This window comes from Triturus cristatus, chromosome 10 (assembly GCF_964204655.1).
Source record: "Triturus cristatus chromosome 10, aTriCri1.1, whole genome shotgun sequence".
NCBI classification, from domain to species: Eukaryota; Metazoa; Chordata; class Amphibia; order Caudata; family Salamandridae; genus Triturus; species Triturus cristatus.
Window position 1 is genome coordinate 700532230 of NC_140593.1, and position 22764 is coordinate 700554993.

At 49.7% G+C, this 22764-nt stretch overlaps 1 protein-coding gene across 1 annotated transcript in view; it reads right to left on the bottom strand.

The window, feature by feature from the left end:
• Positions 1-22764, bottom strand: part of LOC146789911 (uncharacterized) — a 3228338-nt gene that overhangs the window by 1019281 nt on the left and 2186293 nt on the right. The window contains exon 10 of the mRNA XM_085631221.1: positions 21031-21093. Coding sequence (XP_085487347.1) covers positions 21031-21066 — 36 coding nt within the window. The 5' untranslated portion in view covers positions 21067-21093. The remainder of the gene's footprint in view (positions 1-21030; positions 21094-22764) is intronic.

Consider the following 22764-nt stretch of genomic DNA (forward strand, 5'->3'; position numbering starts at 1 on the left):
AGTATTTCTAAACACGTCTCTCGTCTCTCTCAATATGCATTTCATTGAATATAAATTATCTTACCTTTACGCTGCTCACCCTTGTTTCTGTTCTGTCCCGCGATGATCCTCGTAATGAGTAAACTCACGCTTCAACGTCATCGCATGCTGTAAAAATAAAAAATTGATTATTAACTTGCATTGAAAACAATGACAAATCTTGCGATATTATATGTAATATTTTATTTTCAATGTAGAATGTACATAATAAATACCGTGCTTAATTTTTTTAAAACATGTCTTTTTATTATGAATGTTAATTAAAAAATACAAAATATAAATCGATCCTATGCTAAATTAATAAACGCAAAATATGTTTCTCAATTTTACAACAAAACGTCTTTTTATATTTATTTAATGTTTTATAAATTGTCTTACCTTTCAGCATCTCTCCCTTCCTTCTGCTGTCCCGCGGTGCAACTCAAAATCACAGTAATCACGTACGCTTCAATGTAATTGCAAGCTGTAAAAATAGAAATAGGACACTGTTTCACATTAATAACAATGACAAATCGTGAGGAATAAAATGTAAATATTATTTTGCATTTGATATTGAAAATATTAAAAACAAAACTAATTATTATAAATGTTTATACATTTGTCATAAAGTCTATGCCTCTGTTTTTATATATGTTTTTATTTTTAACTGCAATACGCAAAATATATATTTCAATATTTATTCAAAACATCTTTTTAAATGTGATATATGTTTTGGAAATTGTCTTACCTTTCAGCATCTCTCCCTTCCTTCTGCTCTGTCCCGCGATGATCCTCTTAATGACAGCAATCACGTAGACGCGTAAACGTGTTCACATTCTGTAGAAATAGAAAAAGGACATTTTTTCTAACTGACTACTATATAAAAGCGTGGGAAAGTTTATCAAAACATCTTTTCTTTATATTTCTTGTACATATTAAGCTATATCATTATTTTTAATATACTTTTATATTTTGCCCCTTTTTAAACTTATTTTCTCATTTTTTTAAAATGCTATTCCTTTTTTAAAAATAAAACATAAAATATAAAATTACTATAATATATTTTTATAACATTTACTATTTCATTTAAATAGCTGTACCTATAACAATTAAAATCATCCTTTTTAAAATTCTTTTAAAATAAATGAATGTTTTATTAAAAAATTAAAAATACCTTTTTATTAATTTACATAGGTATTATTTTTTTACTAAAACTTTCGTACCTATATACGCATGATTTCTTAACGTTTTGACATAAAATTATATTTTATAATTTTTTCTTGTAAACTTCTTTAAGTAAGCATTAATTTTTATATTTTTTATTTTTTAAACTTTAAAAAAAATATTAACATTTTTAAATAATACCTGGGTAAAACATTAAATATATTTTTAAAATAAAACCTGAGTAAACCATTAAATTATATTTTTAAATTAATACATGAGTAATAATTCAATTATGCATTCCATTTCATAAATGTAAACTTTTTTTATAATATGTAACATTTTAAAAAAAATAATAAATGTTTATTTAATTAGAATGTTATTATATATTATAGAGAAATACTTTAGTATTTATTAAAAGTATTTGCACATATCATATACAGTATATTTTTATAAAGTTAAATTATACCTGAGTAAAAAAAACAATAAATTATAATTTTACATTATTGCCTATAATTTAATTATTCATTCAATTAAAAAAAGATAACCTTTTTTTTATAAGTAAAATTTTAAAATTTTAAAATAAAATGTTATTTAATTAGAATATTACTATATATTATAGAGTAATGCATTTTGTAGTATTTATTAAAAGTATTTGCACATATCTTATACAGTATATTCATAAAAAGTAAAATAATACCTGAGTAAAACACTAAATTATTTATTTAAAATAATACCTGAGTAATAATTTAATTATGAATTCGATTAAATTATTTTTTTTTTTTATAATAAGTAACATTTAAAATGTTATGAATAAAAGGGTATTTAATTTGAATATTACTATATATTACAGAGTAACACTTTAGTAGTATTTATTAAAAGTATTTTCACATATCATATACAGTATATTTAACAAAAGTAATAACATATATCATATAGTTTAATTAAAACTAAAATACTACAGTATTGTATAATTATATTAAAAAAAAATACTTACCATGCTATGCGTTGTAATGGCATGTGTTGTAATAGCATTTGCGTTGTATTAGCATGCGTTGTAAAAGTTGCGTTGTAATGGAATTGTGTGGTAATGCCCATGTTGTAATTGCTGTTCCCCCTCACATGAGTATCCCTGCAAACCTATCTCAGGCCTGACACTGCAATGTTTGTGAGTGCAGTTTTCAACTGCCATTTCGACCTAGCAAGTAAACCCACTTTGCAGGCCGAAACCTTCCCTTTTATTACATGTAAGGCACCCCATGGGCACAGTGCAGTGTATGTGAAAAGTAGGACACATACTGGTATTTTTAAATGTTTTGATAGTGAAATACTGCTCATTTCGTTTTTCACTATTGCAAGGACTCTTTATCCCATAGGTTATCATTGGAGCTATCTAGTAAAACCTTACAAGTGTATCTTTCAATTGGGAAGAGAAAGAGATTTGGAGCTTGGATTTCCTGATCTCAGGATTTTAAACACATCTCTCTGTGAAGGTGGTTTTTAAATTGTGTGTTTAAAAATGCAATTTTTTGAAACTGGGCATTTTCTTGCTTTGCCATGCTGTGCCTCTGCCTGCCTGTAGAATACACATCTGGTTTAGTCTCCCAGTTAGACCTTTTATGCATTCACTCTAGACAGTCACACAAAGGGAGCTGAGGTGTGCGCTGCATATCCTGATGGGCCTTCCTGAGCTAGAGTGGCTGGAGAAGTTGTCAGTGACACCTGAATAAGGCTGTGCCTGGCCTCACATAAAGCTCTCTCAAACCCCCTGTAGTGTGTCTGGAGCAAGGTAAGGGCAAGGCAGGATCTGTGCGCTGCAAATACTATCCTTTGAAGTATGCGTACTTCCAAGGCAGAAAAGGGTATACGTATTGGACCTGCAACCCCACATTTTTAGAACACTTGTGAATCAAGAGGAGATTTTGCCAAGAAAATAAGTTGGAGAAGCTGTAGGAGGGTAACTGCCACTCTGCTTGTTCCTGTGTCTTGCTGGTCTGCTGCTTGCTGCTTCTGTATTGGGCAGTGAAAGTACTGGCCTTTAGTTTCTTATGTTGCTTGTTAAGGTTCTCTAAGGGCTTGTGTTTACTTGCCTCCTGTTGGAAGTCTCAGGGCCTTCAAAGACTTTGGTGCCGATTACGATCCTGAAAAAAATTTCCCCGTACGACTCGTATCTGGTCTTTTTACCGTACGAATCGTACAAGTGCCGTACAAACTGCCAAGTACGATTCGCATGGGAAAAAGTCCATACGAATCGCATTGGGAATTATTCCCCACACGTCCTCGGGTCGGAAAATGTGTCCGACACATCCTCGGACGATTTACCGTACAAATGTGAAAAGTGAAGTCCGACCGCGCAAGTACGATCCATCCCGTGCGTCCGATGTTACAACCGTATGGAAAAAACACCGTCCGCACCGAACTCCCATAGCAACCATGGAGACATGTGCCTGCATACGCACCCAACACTCCCCCCAGCCCTCCTATGTACGAGTCGAATCCCCACCCGTGTATGTACACCCGTGTATGTACGAGACGTACCCCCACCCGTGAATGTACACCCGTGTATGTACACCCGTGTATGTACGAGACGTACCCCCACCCGTGAATGTACACCCGTGTATGTACACCCGTGTATGTACAAGACGTACCCCCCACCCGTGTATGTACACCCCCGTACGTACGGCCCGTACCCCCACCCGCGTATGTATGGAGCGTACCCCCACCCCAACAGTGTATGTACGACCCGTACCCTCACCCGCGTACGTATGGAGCGTACCCCCACCCCAACCGTGTATGTACGGCCCGTACCCCCACCCCAACCGTGTATGTACGACCCGTACCCTCACCCGTGTACAATATAGAGCATACCCCCACCCCAACCGTGTATGTACGACCCGTACCCCCACCCCAACCGTGTATGTACAATCCGTACCCTCACCCGCGTACGTATGGAGCGTACCCCCACCCCAACCGTGTATGTACGACCCGTACCCTCACACGCGTACGTATGGAGCGTACCCCCACCCCAACAGTGTATGTACGACCCGTACCCCCACCCCAACCGTGTATGTACGACCAGTACCCTCACCTGCGTACGTCTGGAGCGTACCCCCACCCCAACAGTGTATGTACGACCCGTACCCCCACCCCAACCGTGTATGTACGACCCGTACCCTCACCCGCGTATGTACGGAGCGTACCCCCGCCCCAACCGTGTATGTACGACCCGTACCCTCACCCGCGTATGCATGGAGCGTACCCCCACCCCAACAGTGTATGTACGGACCGTACCCCCACCCCAACCGTGTATGTACGACCCGTACCCTCACCCGCGTACGTATGGAGCGTACCCCCACCCCAACATTCTAAGTACAGAGCGCACCCCAGGCCCCAACACCAGCACCTTCATCCAACATCGCGCATGTACGAGTCGTACCAAGCCAGACACAAGGACAGCACTGTACAACAAAATTCCCGAAGTACACACCGTACACACGCTAAAAACGCACGTACACAACTAGGACAAAGCAAAACAACACAAGAATACACTATTCGAATGGCACAAAGCCACAAAACATGTCCAACAAGCACAAAAACAACACATTCACTGACCTGCAACTGCCAAAATCCCAAACAGAGGCCCAAAACACAACCACTCCTTATAACACACCAACCCAAAGTTCAAACACAGCCACACCCACCAATGGACCAATAAAAAGGGCCCACAGACACAAACCATGAGCCTTTGCAACAGACTCACTGCTGCCAGACCCCACAGACAACCTACAGCACCATACTTGAACCTTTACTACACCTTACACTTGCACACCTTCACACACCCACCTTCACAAACACCCCCTCATCACATTCACACACACACCTGCACAACCACACCCACACACCCACAACCATCCACACCCACCCCCCCACAACCATCCACACCCACACCCCTCACCATGCCCACTAACAAGAATCCAAAGTTCACTAGCCAAGAGTTGGAGGTCCTTGTCGACGAAATCCTCAGAGTCGAGCCACACCTCTTTGGAACATTGGTCAGACAGACCTGCATGTCCGAAAAAACAGCCATGTGGCAGAGGATTGTCGATGCTGTGAATGCTGTTGCGTCCACCAGAAGGACCAGGCAGGAATGCCAAGCCAGGTGGTACGATCTGCGGAGGAGGGTCCGAGCCAAAATGACCGACGACCACAACCAGGCCAACGTCACTGGAGGAGGGCCGCCCCGCAGACCCGTACAATACCATCCCTGGGAGGAGAGGGTGATGGCCATACTGCCGGTGGTGTCAGTGGACGGATTAGAAGGACTCCGAGACCCGGGTGAGTACACAAACAACTCACCTCACATGGGGGGAACGTCATCCACAACCAAACTCACAATCAGGCACGCAACCACCCCAAGCTATCGCATGACTCAACCACACACCATGAACACGCACATGCCACTGGCGCCACCATGCCCCATGCACCCAGCTGGACAATGCAAAGTCACAGGCCACAGAAAACACCAACACAAGACACGGTAAGCCGGATGGCGGGAGTGTGGGCCCCAAAAATCACATAGTGCAACTCAGAAGCAGACAACAATGCCCTCTGCCCATATGGCCTAGGTCACAGCCAGACAAACAGTGTGTCCCCACACAGGAAAGACTTGCCAGCAAATGGCGGACGCCTTGCATTAAGACATGGGGGTGACGGCACGTTTTTGCACATGACAGCAGCTAATGAACAGCCAACACTGTAAAAGAGTGGCAGAACACACCACCACAGCAGCAGCGCAGACACAGACACTACACCCAATGGGTGCCTGGAGATCAGAAACAAACTCACATCAACAAGCCAAGGGCCATTCAAAGAACTGCAAAAAGTATGTGCCTAGGAAGCTGGGCTGAGGTGACAGAGGGTGACACACAGAGGGAGGGAGAGGGGGAGAGAGAGGGAGGGAGACACAGGGAGACGGACAGAGGGAGGAGGCTGACACAGGGAGGGAGGGAGAGGGGGACAGAGAGGGAGTGAGAAAGGGACACACAGGGAGACCAATTCAGCCTTGGGGGGTGTGGGAATGTCTGCTCATCAGCAGGTGGACTGCGTGCATGTAGACAAGGGTGGCCAGTGCCTGAATCCCCCTCTCTTCTCCATGGCAAAACACTGGGCCATGTCTCAACCTGTGCACTAGCACAACACCAGCTACCTGCATTATATAAGTGTGTGGAACAACTCCATGTGCCCACGTACAGTGGAACACCGAAGGCGCCAATGCATGGCTCGCCACACCTGCTCACTCCACTGCTGACTACAGTCACAATTGACGCAGCAAGTAAGACTGTTCCACACATAGGTAAAGTCGCAAAAACTGTGGCCAAGGGACATACCCATGCACAAGTGCACTGTGAGTGGAATGCAAGACATATCCAAATTCCCAGAGGAAATGTGCCAACTTAGAAACGAATGAAACATGTATGTTGCATGGAACAAAATTAACATTGTCTCTCTCACACACAGGTCAATGTCGTGGATCACCCCCCAACACTGGGGGGGAAGACTCACAGGACCCAGCTCGGCGGGATGACAGACCCACCGGCAGCGACGACTCTCACCACTCTGTGGACGACCCCGACCAACCTGGCCCCTCTGGTGTCCAACCACCTGCAGCACCTGCGTCAGGTACAACTGGGCCAATCACCACCCCCACTCCTGCCACATCCCAGGAGACACCCAGGATCCCTGCCCCACCACCACAATGCAGCCAGGCTGTCCAGGAGGGACACGGTGTACCGGGCACCCAGGAGGAGGCAGGCGACAACGCCAAAGCCACCCCTCAGGGGTCCCGGAGACCCGATGTGCCCACAAGGGCAGGCCAGGTGCAAGTGGGCAGGGGTGGTGGGAGTGGAGGACGGCGGAGGCGCGAGCCTGACCAGTTGGCTGCGGAACCGGTATATTCCCATGTCAGAAACATCCTGGAGACATACCGGCAGGACACCACGGGCATGGCCCAGGTTGTGTCCATCCTCGAGGAGATCAAGACCCAGCAGGCCCAGCAACATGCGGAGCAACATGCCTGTCTACTGCAACACCAAGGGCGGATGGAGGACAGACAGGCTGAGCTCGTGACGGTGTTCACGGGAATTCACCGTACACTCCGTCGGATAGCCGACAACATGGGCAACCCTCCCTGTGCCACCAGGCGTAGAACATCACCACCCACAGGGAGGGATCAGGAGGAGGAGGAGACATCCGACGGAGCATCCCAAACATCGTCACGGCCTGCTTCTGAGGGTCCCCGCAGGAGGGCGAGTCGTCCACGGAAAAGACCGTGAGGGTCGGCGCCACAGCACCATCTCCCAGGACACCTGGCCTGGCACCTGGCCCACTGGACCAACAGCAGCACAGCAGCAAAAGCCATTCTCTGCCACATGGACTTGCTGGTCACTGTCTGACCAATGTTGACAAAGACTGTGGCATGGACTCTGAGGATTTCCAATGGCAAGGACACCAACTCCCCTAGTGAACTTTGGATTCCACACACCCAGAAAGCCCCTCATGTCATACCCCCCCCCACGTACCCCAACAAAAATAAAAAGTTACACGATAAATAGATGATGCCTACATTTTGCATTATTACCTTACATGTGTCTTGTAAAGTCTAACCATGCCTGAGTTCTCATATGACTTCAACCATCCACACCCTGGGGCCTGAGTCTGGCACCGGACACACATGGGTCACAATGTATTAGGCAACACAGACATGGAGCACCATACACATCCATGATGGGCCCAACCAGCTGAGGGGGTGGCCGCACAACCGTGCCGACAGACATATTGAGTACAGCGACAGCCATGCGCAGAGGTCAGGGATCATGTGGAGTCTCCTGGGGGGCACCCAGGTATGTGTGGACAGGTGGCAGAACCATGTCCTGCAAGCTTGAGTCAGGTGGATGCAGAGAATGGTGGCCTGGCCAACGTTGGATGCATGGGGATGGCACATGTCACAATACCCACACAGTCATGGACATCAAGCACAATACACAGTCTAATCCCACACAAACAGCTTGCATCTTGCTACTCGACACATAGACACATAGCCACTATCAGGGAAAACCATGCCAGACATTCCGTATGCACCGTGGCAACACACCAGCATTGACTGAGAAGAGGCACCTTGGAGGCATAGGGACACCTTTATTAGTCATGTATTCAGGAATGCAGAGGCAACTCGGAGTACACATACACAGGTAATGTGGAGTAACATGTGGGTCCAACACTGGCACCCCCCTTCTGCACCACAAATGCTTGATATCCATGGAACTGGCACACAAGTGTCGGGTAACAGCTAAACACCCCCTGCTGCTCACGGAGAGGCTGCCATACACCATTGATCCTCTGATGTGGAAGTCCCACACCATGTCAAGCCAATGCAAACCGTATGTGTCCGAGGGCAGTGTTACACACATTGATGCCATCATCACAATCCACTATCCCATCACAGATGACTGTCAACAAGTCTCACCATCTATTCAGGTGTACCCAGCTACATGTCATGTGTCCCATGGTGATACGACATGTCTGCAGAGGAACCAAACATCGACAGGGGCAGTGTGCACACATCGTAAACAACTGCCACACCCAATACACCCCTGATGAATCCCTTACCCTAAGGAGACTTCCAAACTTGTCCGTGCGTGTAACGCTGAGTCAGCACACGATGACGTGTCCATGAGGAATAGCAGTGCCACAACAATGCAACCAGCAGACGCCATGCGCAAGTACCTGGGGATGAGAGACACACAAGAAGTCAGCCACAAAAAGCACAGCCACTTGCATGTGCATGTACTCGACACATGTAAGGATGACAACATGCTAGGTCACAATTATGACAGCGGAAATACACTCATCACTGGCACCATCACTCGAGTGACACATCCACACACACCTCTGACTCACGTGGCATACATGCAGATGGACACACACATCGCAACACATGCCACACGGGGAGCAATGCGTGCACACTCAGACACTGGTACTCACCACTAAGCAAAGAAGTCGCGTATGAGCCGACTCCGAATGTCCTCTTGTGGAACCACATCCTCCACATCACTAGCCCCATTGCCAAGCCCTTCGTCCTCCACGGGTGGATGGTCCTGATCATCTTGATCCAGGATGAGTGGCACAGCTTTCTCAACTGCCATGTTGTGCAGCATGCAGCAGACCATGAAGATTTTGCAGACCTTCGCCGGGGCATATGGGAGGGCGCCGCCGGTCTTGTGGAGGCATCTGAATCGGCTCTTCAGGAGGCCAAATGTCCTCTCTATCACTCGCCTTGTCCGGCCATGGGCGGTGTTGTAGCGGAGCTGGGCCTTCGTGCTGGGGTTGCGGAGAGGTGTGATCAGCCATGGCATGTTGGGATAGCCAGCGTCCCCTACATGGAATCCACATGGACATAAGTAGGACAGGAGAAGCGGTCGTGCTGGAAGTCTATGCAAAATACAGATCAGACAGAGTGTACCCACCAACAACACATGCTCGTTCGTTGCGCAGCTGCGTCATCATTTCAGGCACCCTGCTACGCCTCACGATGTCGGCATCGTGTGCTGATCCTGGAAAACGAGCACAGACATGTGAAATCACCATGTTGGACAGACACACCACAAGGGCATTGATGGAGTGGTAGTGTTTGCGATTCCTGTACGCTACCTCCTGTGCCTGTGGTGGTACCAAAGCCACATGTGTCCCATCTATGGACCCAATGACATGGGGCATCCCTCCCAGGGCATAGAATCCACGCTTGACCCCAGTCAACAGTTCAGGAGTTGGGAAATGGATGAAATCATCAAGGTGAAGCAACATGGCCTCTAAGAAATCATGCAGCACACGGCTGAACATGCTCTGGGACATGCCACCAACATGAGCTATGGTATATTGAAAGGTACCCGTGGCAAGAAAATGTAGGGCTGCCATTACCTTCAGCTTGGGTGTCAGTGCTGTAGGATACCTGTGCAGTGGTTGCAGGTGTGGTGCCAGCCTTGCCGTCAACTCCTCAATCAATGGTTGGGGGAAGCGGTAGCAGCGTATACAGTCATTCTCCCGCATGTCAGCCAAGTCCGGAATTAGTCGGGGAAGAGGCGGCGCTCTGCAGTTATTTGGAAGTGACAAGGAAGAGTGAGTGCACTACAACAACAATTTATTTGTACTGAGCACATGTTAATCTGTCCATACACATATGCCACATACGGAGTCAGGTATGTGCCACATGCCCTGGACACGTATGGCTGCCAGGTGACACTCCTACCAGGACCCAGCTACACACGGAGATTGTGAACCTCCACATGCCATGGCATGGGATTAGCTGTGTCCCAGTGTAAGTGAACAGCCAGACGCAACACAGGAGTGACATACATCAACACATCAGCAGAAGTAGGATGTCGATTTCAGAGACAGGTAGCGGAACACTAGAGCCACATGTCACATGACATTACACTAGGACAGCCCACACACCTTGCCAATAAGGTGTACATGTAATGACTCACCACACATACATTGAGAGGATGCAGACAGGTCCTTGTTACGCTACTCCGTGTCCCATGCATACATGCGCACCTCACATCCGATACCACATGTGGCCTGGTGTGCGTAACAGTGTGCCATGTCCATCTACACACAGACACATGTTGGTTGCTGCAACAGCTGATGCTCTTGAGGGAACACCAACATCAAGCTAATGGGAACACACCACACATACATGACATAGACACATCGTGCACCGTGGGTAGTCACATGTCTGGTGTGGTAACCCCTGTAGCAGCCATCAGGGGACACTTGCGTGTGTTGTTGACTGTGCCATGCCAGTGATGCTCATCCCAAGTGTGCAGTACGACATGCACACATGTCAAAGGAGTCAAGGGCATGCCTGGCACATATTGTATCGTCACACATAACATCTGTACACATCTCATCATACATCTATTGCCTCCTCGACTCAGGAGTAATGTGCCACATCACAGCCTTTCACACCTGTGCCCCACACATGTAGTACTGCCCAGACAATGCCTTGATGTCCATCCATGGACAAGTATGTCAGCTCTATTCCTTCCTGTGTGATGCCTGTCACCACTGTGATGTGTGAAAGGCACCGTACATTCGCTCAGAGGGCCTGTGTACGTTCCCTAACACTATGGGAGTGCTGCCGTATACGTACCCATAGTGATAGTGAGCGTACAGGCGTGTGTACTGTCCGTATCACTATGGGTGTGCTCGCGTATGCGTCCCCATAGTGATAGTGAGCGTACAGGCGTGTGTACGGTCCGTATCACTATGGGTGTGCTCGCGTATGCGTACCCATAGTGATAGTGAGCGTACAGGCGTGTGTACGGTCTGTATCACTATGGGTGTGCTCGCGTATGCGTACCCATAGTGATACGTACGCTCACTATCACTATGGGTACGCATACGCGAGCACACCCATAGTGATACGGACCGTACACACTCCTGTACGGGCCGTTTCACTATGGCTTTGCTCACGTATGCGTACCCATAGTGATACGCCCCGTACACGCGCGTGTACGGGCCGTTTCTATGCATTTGGGGTGCCCTAGGGCCCTGGAACTCACCGTACCTGTGTGTGAATGTCCAAATTACATAGGGGACACATGAGGGACAAGTATAAAGGCCTACATGCATGCTGGTTGTCATGGAGACCAAGTTTAAAGTATGAATTTTTTTCTGCAGGTGCACAGCAGAAGTCAGTTTGAATGAATCTACTTTGTTGAAATGTGGTTCTGGAGTTGACATCATGCTCAAGAAAAAAACAAAATTTAAACCCACTGACTGTGCTAGGTTTGAAGGGATTGGAGGAAACATAGGATGCAAATGTGAGTGACCAATCACTCTGTACTCCTGTGCATGAAACAGGCCAGCAAGGCAGATATAAGGCAGCCAGGTCCCATGAGGGAGCACTTGCCTGCACATCTTTGGATTCTATGACCCAGCTGCTGCTCCTGATTCCCTGGAACCATGTCAAGGTCTGTGGAGAGGGCACAGTATTTCACCCTGGAGGAGAACCTGGCATTGCTGGATGTGATCCTCCCACAGTACCCCCTGCTGTATGGGCAACCAGGGTATCAGGTGAGTGCAGAGTCTACTAGCACAGACTGCGTCCCTTTTTTGTGACTGTGACTTCTGGCATTGTGTCCAGGTGTGACACACATGCAATGTACTGTAGGGGGGGTTCCAGGGGGGGGGAATGCCTGATGTCTCCCAGCCAGAGCATGCTGTTGTGCATGTCTGCCGTCCTCACTTGCATTGTGTTTACGGTGACAATCACTGCATGGTGCATGCCACATTCTGCCTGTCTTATCCTCCTGGGAATGTAGCCTCTACAGTCCTCATTTGATTATGTGGTCAGCCCAGTGTGACAGGTGACTGTACCCACAGATGTGTGTTAGTTCTGTGTACCTGTGCTGAGAGTGTCCACATGATGTGTTCGTACCCTGGACATCGGTGTGTGTGTAAGTCCCCTGTCATGTGGGTGGGTGCATATGTGGAGTGTAGCACCCGGGCTGCATGAGGGATGGATATACCCTGCCCATCTGATGTGAGCAGGGAGCAGTGCTGTGTGTCTGACGTGCAGAGCCAGCCCCACACCTGTGAGCCCCCGTCTAGTGGCACATGTGCAGAGTGAGGTTTGTCGCTGCATTTGGCAATGGCAGGTGAATGTCCTGTGCCTGTGTGTGTCTGTGTACTCTGCTGAGGTAGCGTCAGTGGCCTGTGCCATGTGACTGCTTAGAGGTGCTGCACATAATCCTGGTGTAGCTTGTGATGCACAGTGTGAGCCAGGATCATTGATTGTGTCGTTGCCCTCATTCCACCTGTGTACTTTCAATGGCACGTACTGTTTTTGCCCTTCCCCAGAGGGTCATGTCCCTATGACAAAGGTGCAATGCGTTGGATGCATACTATGCCTTGTTGTAAACAGCAAATTGGTTCTAATATGTATCTCTGTGACATGTGCCAGGTGTATTGATGTAGTGTCACTTGTTCATCCTCACAGTTAGGCGCCTCTGCCAAGAAGCAGATCTGGATGAACGCCGTCAGTGCCGTGAGGAGGACGGAGGGTCGCAAGCGGCGCCTGGCCCAGGTGAGGAAACGCTGGCAGGATATCCGGTGCTGGACGCGGAGGATCGCACGGGTCCTGCTGGGGGACTCACCTGAGACCCATAGGAACCGCGGGCACCGCCGTCTGACCCACATCCACAAGCGTGTGCTGGCGGTGGTCTTTCCAGACTTGGACAGGCGCTTACAGGAGAAGCAGCAGCAGGAAGGGGGTAGGTACATGTGTGTTTGTTGTGTGTCACCAGCATTTGTAAGTGCACAGTTGCATGGATACACTGCCAGGGTTTAAAGGTGTTGTGCAGATCCTGTTACCCACAGTATAGCGGTGCTCTCCTGCCTCCCTTCCCCTCCTTGCAATGTGTTCCCTGGTCTGTGTGTAGTCACTCCTTCACAAGGTTATCTAGGCTGGCACTTTATCCACGTGAACAATGCCTGTAGCATCATGTGTGGGGGTGGTGTGTAACAGGTTTTGGGACCTTGCCTGTGCCCTGTCCAGTTCAGTACTTGTGGGTTCCATGTCAGTTGGCACTGATGCTGAGTCCAGACATGGGAGTTAGTCTCTCAAGTGTCATGCCTTACAGCACGCATGTCCTATGTTGTGGCCTGTGACATGATGTGCATGAGTGTGCGATACGCATGGTGCAGGGATGGTGGCGTGTCTTGCAGTCATTCCCATTCAGGACCATGGAGTTGTGTGTCCACTACTGTCCCCTGGGGCATATTTTCATAGGTGTCATGTGTGTCATCACAAAATGTGGACACTCTCAGTGTCTGCAGCATAGGTTGTGCTCTGTGCCATTGTCCCCTGGCACCATGTATATTGACGTAAAATGTAGTACAAGTGTCCACTGTACAGCCTGACCTGATTTTCCTTGTTCATACTCACGGTGGCCAGTGCCTGTGTGTCTTGTTACAATCATCTGATGATGACCACTTGTACATGATTATTTGGACAGGCGCACCTTGGGTATTTGGTGTCCAATCTTGCATTTATGCAGCCCATGTGTATTTCACCCACACTAAGAGATGTAAGTGCTTCCTGTGTCTCAACTAATTGTCTCATGTAGGGGGTGGTTGGTGCGGGCAAAGCCTACATGTCAAAACCTGATATCTCCTTGCTAGGTCTGGCCAGTGTGTGATGTTTGTCTGGACATACACTCAAGGTGCAGTGAGCCAGTCATGGTGGGCATGTTTTCAGTATTACCTATGCAGCATGTGCCTCAAGTTCATGGATATGGTCCCTGCTCATCCCTATTATCGGCGACGCTGTGTGGTGCAGATGCAGTGCTGGATTGTCCCCAGGGCCTGGCTCCTCTGTCAAAATCCATTTCATGGCATTTGCTATTGTGTCATGCTCTCCATAGTTTTTCAGTGGCATGGTGGGTCAACCAACTGTGTGTTGCATGCCCTACATATGTACCTTGTTTTGTAGATGTTACTCATCTTTCTTTTCAGGCTATGCACTGTAGCCTATGTAGATTGGACTCATGTGACATATGTATACAGGTGTATGATTAATTGCTGTCTCTTCACCTTGCCCACAGCATCGTCGGGGGACACGGAGGGAGACATCAGCACAGACGGAGCGGAGGGACCGAGCACCAGTGCCAGCGGTGACATCGTGGCTGGCACATCAAGTGGAACTGAGGCGGAGGAGAGTGAGGCCGAGGACCTGTCCACTGCCACCACAGAATATGAAGCTGACGGGTCCGAGGATGATCTCTCCGAGTGGGCGGAGGCTGCACCAGCAGCTGACAGCGGCACAACATCTCTCCCCGCCCCCTCCATTGCCATCAGCCGCCTCCCACTTGGTCGTGTCCCTTCCCAGCGTGCCCAGTCACCGCATGTCTCCTTCCTGCCAGGCACCGCACCCCCTGCCCCTGTCTCCACTGCTGCCGCCAATGCAGAGTCTGTGGACATCCAGCGGCAGTTGCAGGTTGGTCAGGCTGTGATGCTTAATATCCTCCATGGCCACAGCCAAGTGCTGAACAACATGGAGGCATACTTGGAGGGCATTTTCTCATCGCAGGCTGACCAACGCAACTTGCTGAGGTCCATTGACTCGACACTGACTGCAGCAGTGGGTCTCCTGCAGCGCTTCGTCCAACCCCCTACCCCTGACCCATCCACACTTCCCACTCCCATGCCTGTCCCACGTACACCCAGACGTCAGCATGCACCCACCACAACAGACACAGGCACCACACCAGCAGGGAAGGTCAAACGCACACCTCCTGGCACGCACACACAGGGTGAAGTAGGCACACCCACTGGGTCGGGGGGCAAACGTAAGCCACGCAGCCAGAGTGGGAGTCCGCATTCCACCAAATCCACTCCCTCCAAATCCCCTCCCCTCAGCTCTCCTGGCCACATATCCGGCAAAGACTCCTTCATGGCCGCTCTGTCCCTGAGCCCCACAGTGACACCACCCCGCAAGCGGTCAAGGGAGTCCCCGGTCAGGGTGGTTGAGTCCTCCCCCCCTGTCCACACCCTCCCCCAGTGGCGCTGAGACCCATCCCTCTGACCCCCCCACCCTCCTTGGGGCCTGTGGTTCCTTCGGGTGCAGGGGAGTCGCTGGAGGACCTTGCTAAGGTGTGCAGCGCCATCCTGGCCTCCGCCTTTGGCCCTGCCCCACCCCCTGTGGTGGAGTCCTCCATCCCTGCACCCACGACGCCTACCCTTCGCCCTCATGTCCCTGCGGTGCCTGGTCCTCCCCCCCCCCACATGATGCCCTCCCCCCTCTGGAAGACGAAGGAGTCTGACTGTGCAGGCAAGCTAGGGGACACGCATCCCACTGTGTCCCCCACCTGGATTTGAACTTTGGATTGCCCTATGGGCATTGTACATTTTGAACTTTCAAGGGACAAACAGATTTTTGGATGCTGAATAAAGCAATTTATTTTTCCTTAGTACACTACTGTCTGTCTGGTATTGCTGTTGGTGGACCGGCCCCATTATTTTGGGTGGTGATTATGTGTTGGGTGTGTGGGAATTGTAGTCTTGTGCTGGTCATAGGGTGGATCCTGGTATCTGTGTGCCATCACAAGCTGTTGGCTACATAACTTTGTTCATGTAAGCAGTTACTGCATGGTGACATCGTCCCAAGGTGTGTTCCTTCCTCTGTGTAACCTGACATCTTCCCTGCATGGTCTTTCCAATATGTGGTGCTGAGCTGTGTCTACATTGGCTGGGTGTGTGACGGACTCGTTAGACTTGGGCCATGCATGCTGAGCGATGTCTTCACCTGCATCATTCGTGGCGTCCTTGGTGGTCACTGTACTTGTGTATGTAGACTGTTGTCATGACTTCATGTGGACATGTTTTCTTTTCGGCGCTATGCATGTGTATACTCCCAGCCTCGCACATATGTGGTACATGTACTGCTGGATCTTTGTGCACCTGACTGACATTTGTGGGCATTGGATCTGTGGGTACTCCACCCTTTTCTTTGCAGGGGCACTGCTGTGAGTGTTAGGCACCCACCCCTCCTGTGTCTGGGCACTGCTGGGAGGCCTCTGCACACACCCCTCCTGTGTCTGGGCACTGCTGGGAGGACTCTGCACCCACCCCTCCTGTGTCTGGGCACTGCTGGGTGGACTCTGCACACACCCCTCCTGTGTCTGGGCACTGCTGGGAGGACTCTGCACACACCCCTCCTGTGTCTGGGCACTGCTGGGTGGACTCTGCACACACCCCTCCTGTGTCTGGGCACTGCTGGGAGGACTCTGCACACACCCCTCCTGTGTCTGGGCACTGCTGGGAGGACTCTGCACCCACCCCTCCTGGTCTGGGCACTGCTGGGTGGACTCTGCACACACCCCTCCTGTGTCTGGCCACTGCTGGGAGGACTCTGCACACACCCCTCTTATGACTGGGCACTGCTGGGAGGACTCTGCACCCAACCCTCCTATTTCAGGATATGTACGCTTAGGACATACACGGGTGTGGGTTCTCTCCATGCATACGCGGGTGAGGGTACGGGACGTACATACACGGTTGGGGTGGGGGTACGCTCCATACATACGCGGGTGAGGGTACGGGTCGTACATACACGGTTGGGGTGGAGGTACGCTCCATGCATACGCGGGTGAGGGTACGGGTCGTACATACACGGTTGGGGTGGGGGTACGCTCCATGCATACGGGGTGGGGGTACGGTCCGTACGTACACTGTTGGCATGGGGGTAGGCTCCATACGTACGCGGGTGAGGGTACGGGTTGTACATTCACGGTTGGGGTGGAGGTACGCTCCATGCATACGCGGGTGAGGGTACGGGTCATACATACACGGTTGGGGTGGGGGTACGCTCCATGCATACGGGGTGGGGGTACGGTCCGTACGTACACTGTTGGCATGGGGGGTACGCTCCATACGTACGCGGGTGAGGGTACGGGTCGTACATACACAGTTGGGGTGGGGGTACGCTCCATACATACGCGGGTGAGGGTATGGGTCGTACTTACACTGTTGGGGTGGGGGGTACGCTCCATGCATACGGGGTGGGGGTACGGTCCGTACGTACACTGTTGGCATGGGGGGTACGCTCCATACGTACGCGGGTGAGGGTACGGGTCGTACATACACAGTTGGGGTGGAGGTACGCTCCATGCATATGTGGGTGAGGGTACGGGTCGTACATACAGGGTTGGGGTGGGGGTACGCTCTATGCATACGGGGTGGGGGTACGGTCCGTACGTACACCGTTGGCATGGGGGTATGCTCCATACGTATGCGGGTGAGGGTACGGGTCGTACATACACGGTTGGGGTGGGGGTACGCTCCATACATACGCGGGTGAGGGTACGGGTCATACTTACACTGTTGGGGTGGGGGGTACGCTCCATGCATACGGGGTGGGGGTACGGTCCGTACATACACTGTTGGCATGGGGGTACGCTCCATATGTACGCGGGTGAGGGTACGGGTCGTACATACACGGTTGGGCTGGAGGTACGCTCCATACATACGCGGGTGAGGGTACGGGTCGTACTTACACTGTTGGGGTGGGGGGTACGCTCCATGCATACGGGGGTGGGGGTACGGTCCGTACATATCCGTACCCACGCTGTGGAATGCTTGTGCGGGCTGTACCCAGGCGTTTGCCACGTGGGTACGAGCCGTCCCGCCATTGTTGGGGTGACGTAGGTGTGGGCATGGTACGACTCGTACCCACGCTCTTAAGGCGTGGGTACGGGACGTACCTGTATTGTTGTGTTACCGGTTCGCGTCGTCAACCACTTCCGTTGTGGCGGACGCTGGCTTTGCTGGACACGCCCCCACCCCCTCGTAGTGACCAGGGCCTGGGGGTCAGGTATGTCCAGGGCATGTGTGCTGTGTGACTTGCGTGGGGGTTTTGTGGCCTGCCCCTGCTCCTGCACCCCTTCCCCCCCTTTCCCCCCTCCCTTTGTTGTTCTGACCTTCTGCGGCGTCTGCGTCGTAACCTGTAGAGGAGGTCGACTGCTATGAGGGCCGGGATGACACGTAGGTTCGGGTCCATGTCTGTCTGTCGCGTGCAGGTACTCCTTGTTCGCGTCGTCCTGATTTCCCGGCAGCTTTTGGCTGCCGGAAAATATTCTCCGTGCGGGATGACGTCGGTGCGAATCGTACTTCCTGGTTCGTGAATGGCAGGCTGCGTGCGTCCCGACGTCACGTTGGCGTTTTCGCGGATCACATTTGTATGTTTATGTTTATTTTCGTCTGTCGGGGTTTTGTACGATTCGTACGGAAATAGTATTTCCGTGCGAATCGTACTTCCATGTTTGTATATTGTTACGACTAGGTACGCGTCGGACGGAGAATATGCTCCGTCCGACGGTTCGTAACGGGTTTTTACAGGATCGTAATCGGCACCTTAATCTGCAGCTCCGCTGAACTCCTAGGCTGGGAGTTCTAAACTGCCAAGTGATGCCAATCCCAGTTTTGGGCCCTTGGAGGTGGTTTTGCTGCTTAAAGTACTGAAAGTCCACGCATCGCCTGTCAGCGCCTGTTTTTATCACCGCAGCAATGCCGTGCGGTTGAAAAACCCACACATTTTTGCCGTGCGAACGAAAAATGTATGCAGCGCCTGTTGTGTGGCTGACAGTTCGCCGCAGCCACTGTCCTAAGCACTGTGTCTCCGACGTCTGAGACCCCAGCCCCAACTACAATGCAGGCAGGCTCTGCTGTGTGTCTGAAGGAATCAACACATCAAGGTGCCGATTCCGATCCGTTAAAAATATTCCCCGTACGAATCGTATCCGGATTTTTTTACGTACGAATCGTACAAGTCCCGTACAAACAAGCAAGTACGATTCGTATGTTAAAAAATCCATACGAATCGCATTGGGAAAATTCCCCGACACGTCCTCAGGTTGGAAAAAGTGTCCGACAAGTCCCCGGACCTTTTTACGTACGAATCGGGAAAATGAAGTCCGAGTGCGCAAGTACGATCCGTCCCGTCCGTCCGAATGCACAACCGTATGGAAAAAACACCGTACGGAGCGAACTCCCATAGCAACCATGGAGACGTCCAAACATGTGCCCGCATACGCGCCGAACACCGTGCATCGTGGCGTACTTAGCTTTTCCAGCACTTTTTGGGTCCTGTAAAAATATTGCCGTGCGAAGTGCTGTGGGTACGAATCGTACTTGCTGGTCCATACAACGCTGCCTGACTCCGTGCGAATGTCGCGTACGCAGTGTCTTGGATCGGAATTGCGGGTATATTTTAGCCGGTCGGTGTTTTTTACGATTCGTATGGAAATGGTGTTTCCGTACGAATCGTACTTGCATGTTTGTAAGGTATTTTTCCCGGGTACGAGTCGGACGGAGAAAACGCTCTGTCTGACGATTCGTACCCGGTTTTTCCAGGATCGGAATCGGTCCCCAACTGTCCGTGGCTGGGAGAATTGACACAGCATCTGTTTGGCTTCCGCCGCATCAGTCCAGCATGCCTGGATTTTGCATGCTTCAAACCTTTGCGCCAAGTCTCCAGCGATGTCACCTTGCAGTAAGGTGCTGAGGCTGCATGTCCGGAATTTGACGCATCACTTTCCCTCTCAGTAAGGAATCAACGCAACATTTCTCATGCTTGCAGCATAACTGACACCTCCATTACCATGGGACTCAGGATTGATGCACCGCTTGTCTTTTCTGATGCTTCTCTCCTCTGCGACTGTTTTTCATCATGGAAGTCGCCGTTTCAAAGGTGCTTTGTGCTAAAACCAACGCATCAATAGAGTTTCATGTAGTAAACTTCCTAAATCTTTAAAAAAGTGATATCTCTGATTCTGTTTGTTGGATTTTTGTTGCTTTGGTCTTGTTTGATTTAGATAAAGATGGGTTATTCTTCTAAACTGGTGTGGTGTCAATTTATAGGTTTTTACTGTGTTACTGTGTGTCTTATGTATACATAATTTACACATTGCCTCTAAGATAAGTCTGACTGCTCGAACTAAGCTACCATGGGTGTGAGCAGGGGTTATCTTGGGTGTTTAACTCCCTTAGCCTGACTAGAATAAGGGTCCCTACTTGGACAGGGTGCAACGACTGCCAACTAGAGACCCCCATTTCGAACAGAAACACATTAAGTAAATCTTGGTAGAAACTATTGATAATAACTTGTAAATCAACAACGCATCAGAGTTACAAAAGACTTGATCTAACTCACACCAACTTGAAATAATCACTTTAGTTTCATAACATAATCAAAAAATGAACTATATATGGTTGCTTGTAAAAGCATGTGCTTACCTCTAACGTGAGCAATGCATTAACTCCAACATCCATCCGAATGTTTTTAAAGGTGGTGAATGCCTGCAAGACATCAGAAGATTTGTATTACTATTTTCCATATCATCCATGCTTCAGCTATAATTATAAACAGAAATACATTAGACTAAAACAATGTACATATATAGGTACACATTTTGACAAGCCCATGAATCTTGATGGGACAGGAGCTATGATGTTCACTCCATCGAAAAGTATAAGATCTGCAGCAACAAAATGAAACAGCCATTTTTCCCAGAAAGAATCCACCTGTTGAAAGCTGAAAAAACTGTGGTGGACAGTGAGGAATTACTGGGTAAATTGAACCTGGAATTACCGATTCACCCAGTAATTCCTCAAAGGATTCTCAGACTTCAACCACAATCCCCATAGTTGCGGAGTTAACACCACCTGTCAGTAGGGGTGGGTGGAATTTGCATAGTCGCGCTCCGCAAAACTCCGCGAAACGGGAAAAAATCTCCGCGAGCACGCAGAAATTCCGCGAACACGCGGAATTGCTTGTTCGCGATGCTTTTTTCGTGTTCGCGAACGCTGTTTGCGTGCTCGGGGGGAATTCCTCGCTAACACGCATTTTGAGAAAGCAAACAAGCAAAAAATTGCGCGAACCGGCGGAATGCAGAATTTTGGGCAATTCCGCATTCTCTGCGGAATGTGAAATTCCACAAATTCCACAAATTCCGCAAGCAGAACGGAATTTACCGCCCAGGCCTAGATTCAATCCAATTATTGAATGTTTCAGTCGCTATGCTGGGGTCAGAATCACCTAATGGTTTAGAGTGTAATAAAGATGTCGACCAACTCTCTAGAGGGAGTTTCGCCCATGCTCGTTCTCGGCTCTTCAGGATTTGCCAATTATCGGTGACTGTTGGCGCCTTCCAGTACATCGGGATTAAAAAATTATCTGTCCATGGCACTGGAATGGGGTTATCTACTAAGGGGCCGATTCCGATCCGGGTCAGAAAGGACTCTGACCGAGCCGGATCCGGAGTGTTTTCCGACCGAGCCGGAGTCCTGCAGTCCGACCGAGCGAGTACGATGCGGCCGTATGCTGTCCGACTCAGGTAGGACTCCCATAGAAGTCAATGGGAGCAGGTCATACGACACATATATGGGCTCCCATTGACTGAATGGGTACGTCAAGGACAAGTGCGCTCCCTACAGTGAGTACGCATCGGTGCCATCCGCACTGTACATGCCTGTGTTGGGGAGACCCATGGGTCTCCCCCTGTTTCTGAGTCGTAGGGCTGCGGGTGGCAGGGGGTCCGACGTGGACCCCCAAAGGCAACTACCCGGACGATTTGCGAGCCGTACACTCCGGCTCGCACAGGCTGTCTGACGCGTGCATCATACTGGCTCGGTCGTGAATCGCATCTATTGCACGCCACGGTTAGCTTACGACCCGGAAGCGATCGGTCGGGGAATTTCATGTAGCTTGCATCGTACTTGCTTGCTCGTACAGCTGTATGAGTCGGGTGGAAAACACGCGTATGGCGCATAGTTTTTCCGGCCGGATTGCGTTCGGTGCCCTTCGGATCCAGATCGGAATGGGCCCCTAAGAGTCATTCATCATTAGTAAAAACTGGATCTAAAATGTGGCCCTTATCATGCATAGGGCTAGTAACGTTTTGTGTTAATTGTATAACTTTTACATCTTGGATCAAGCCAGATGCTTCCACTTTAAGAGGGTCCTCTAAA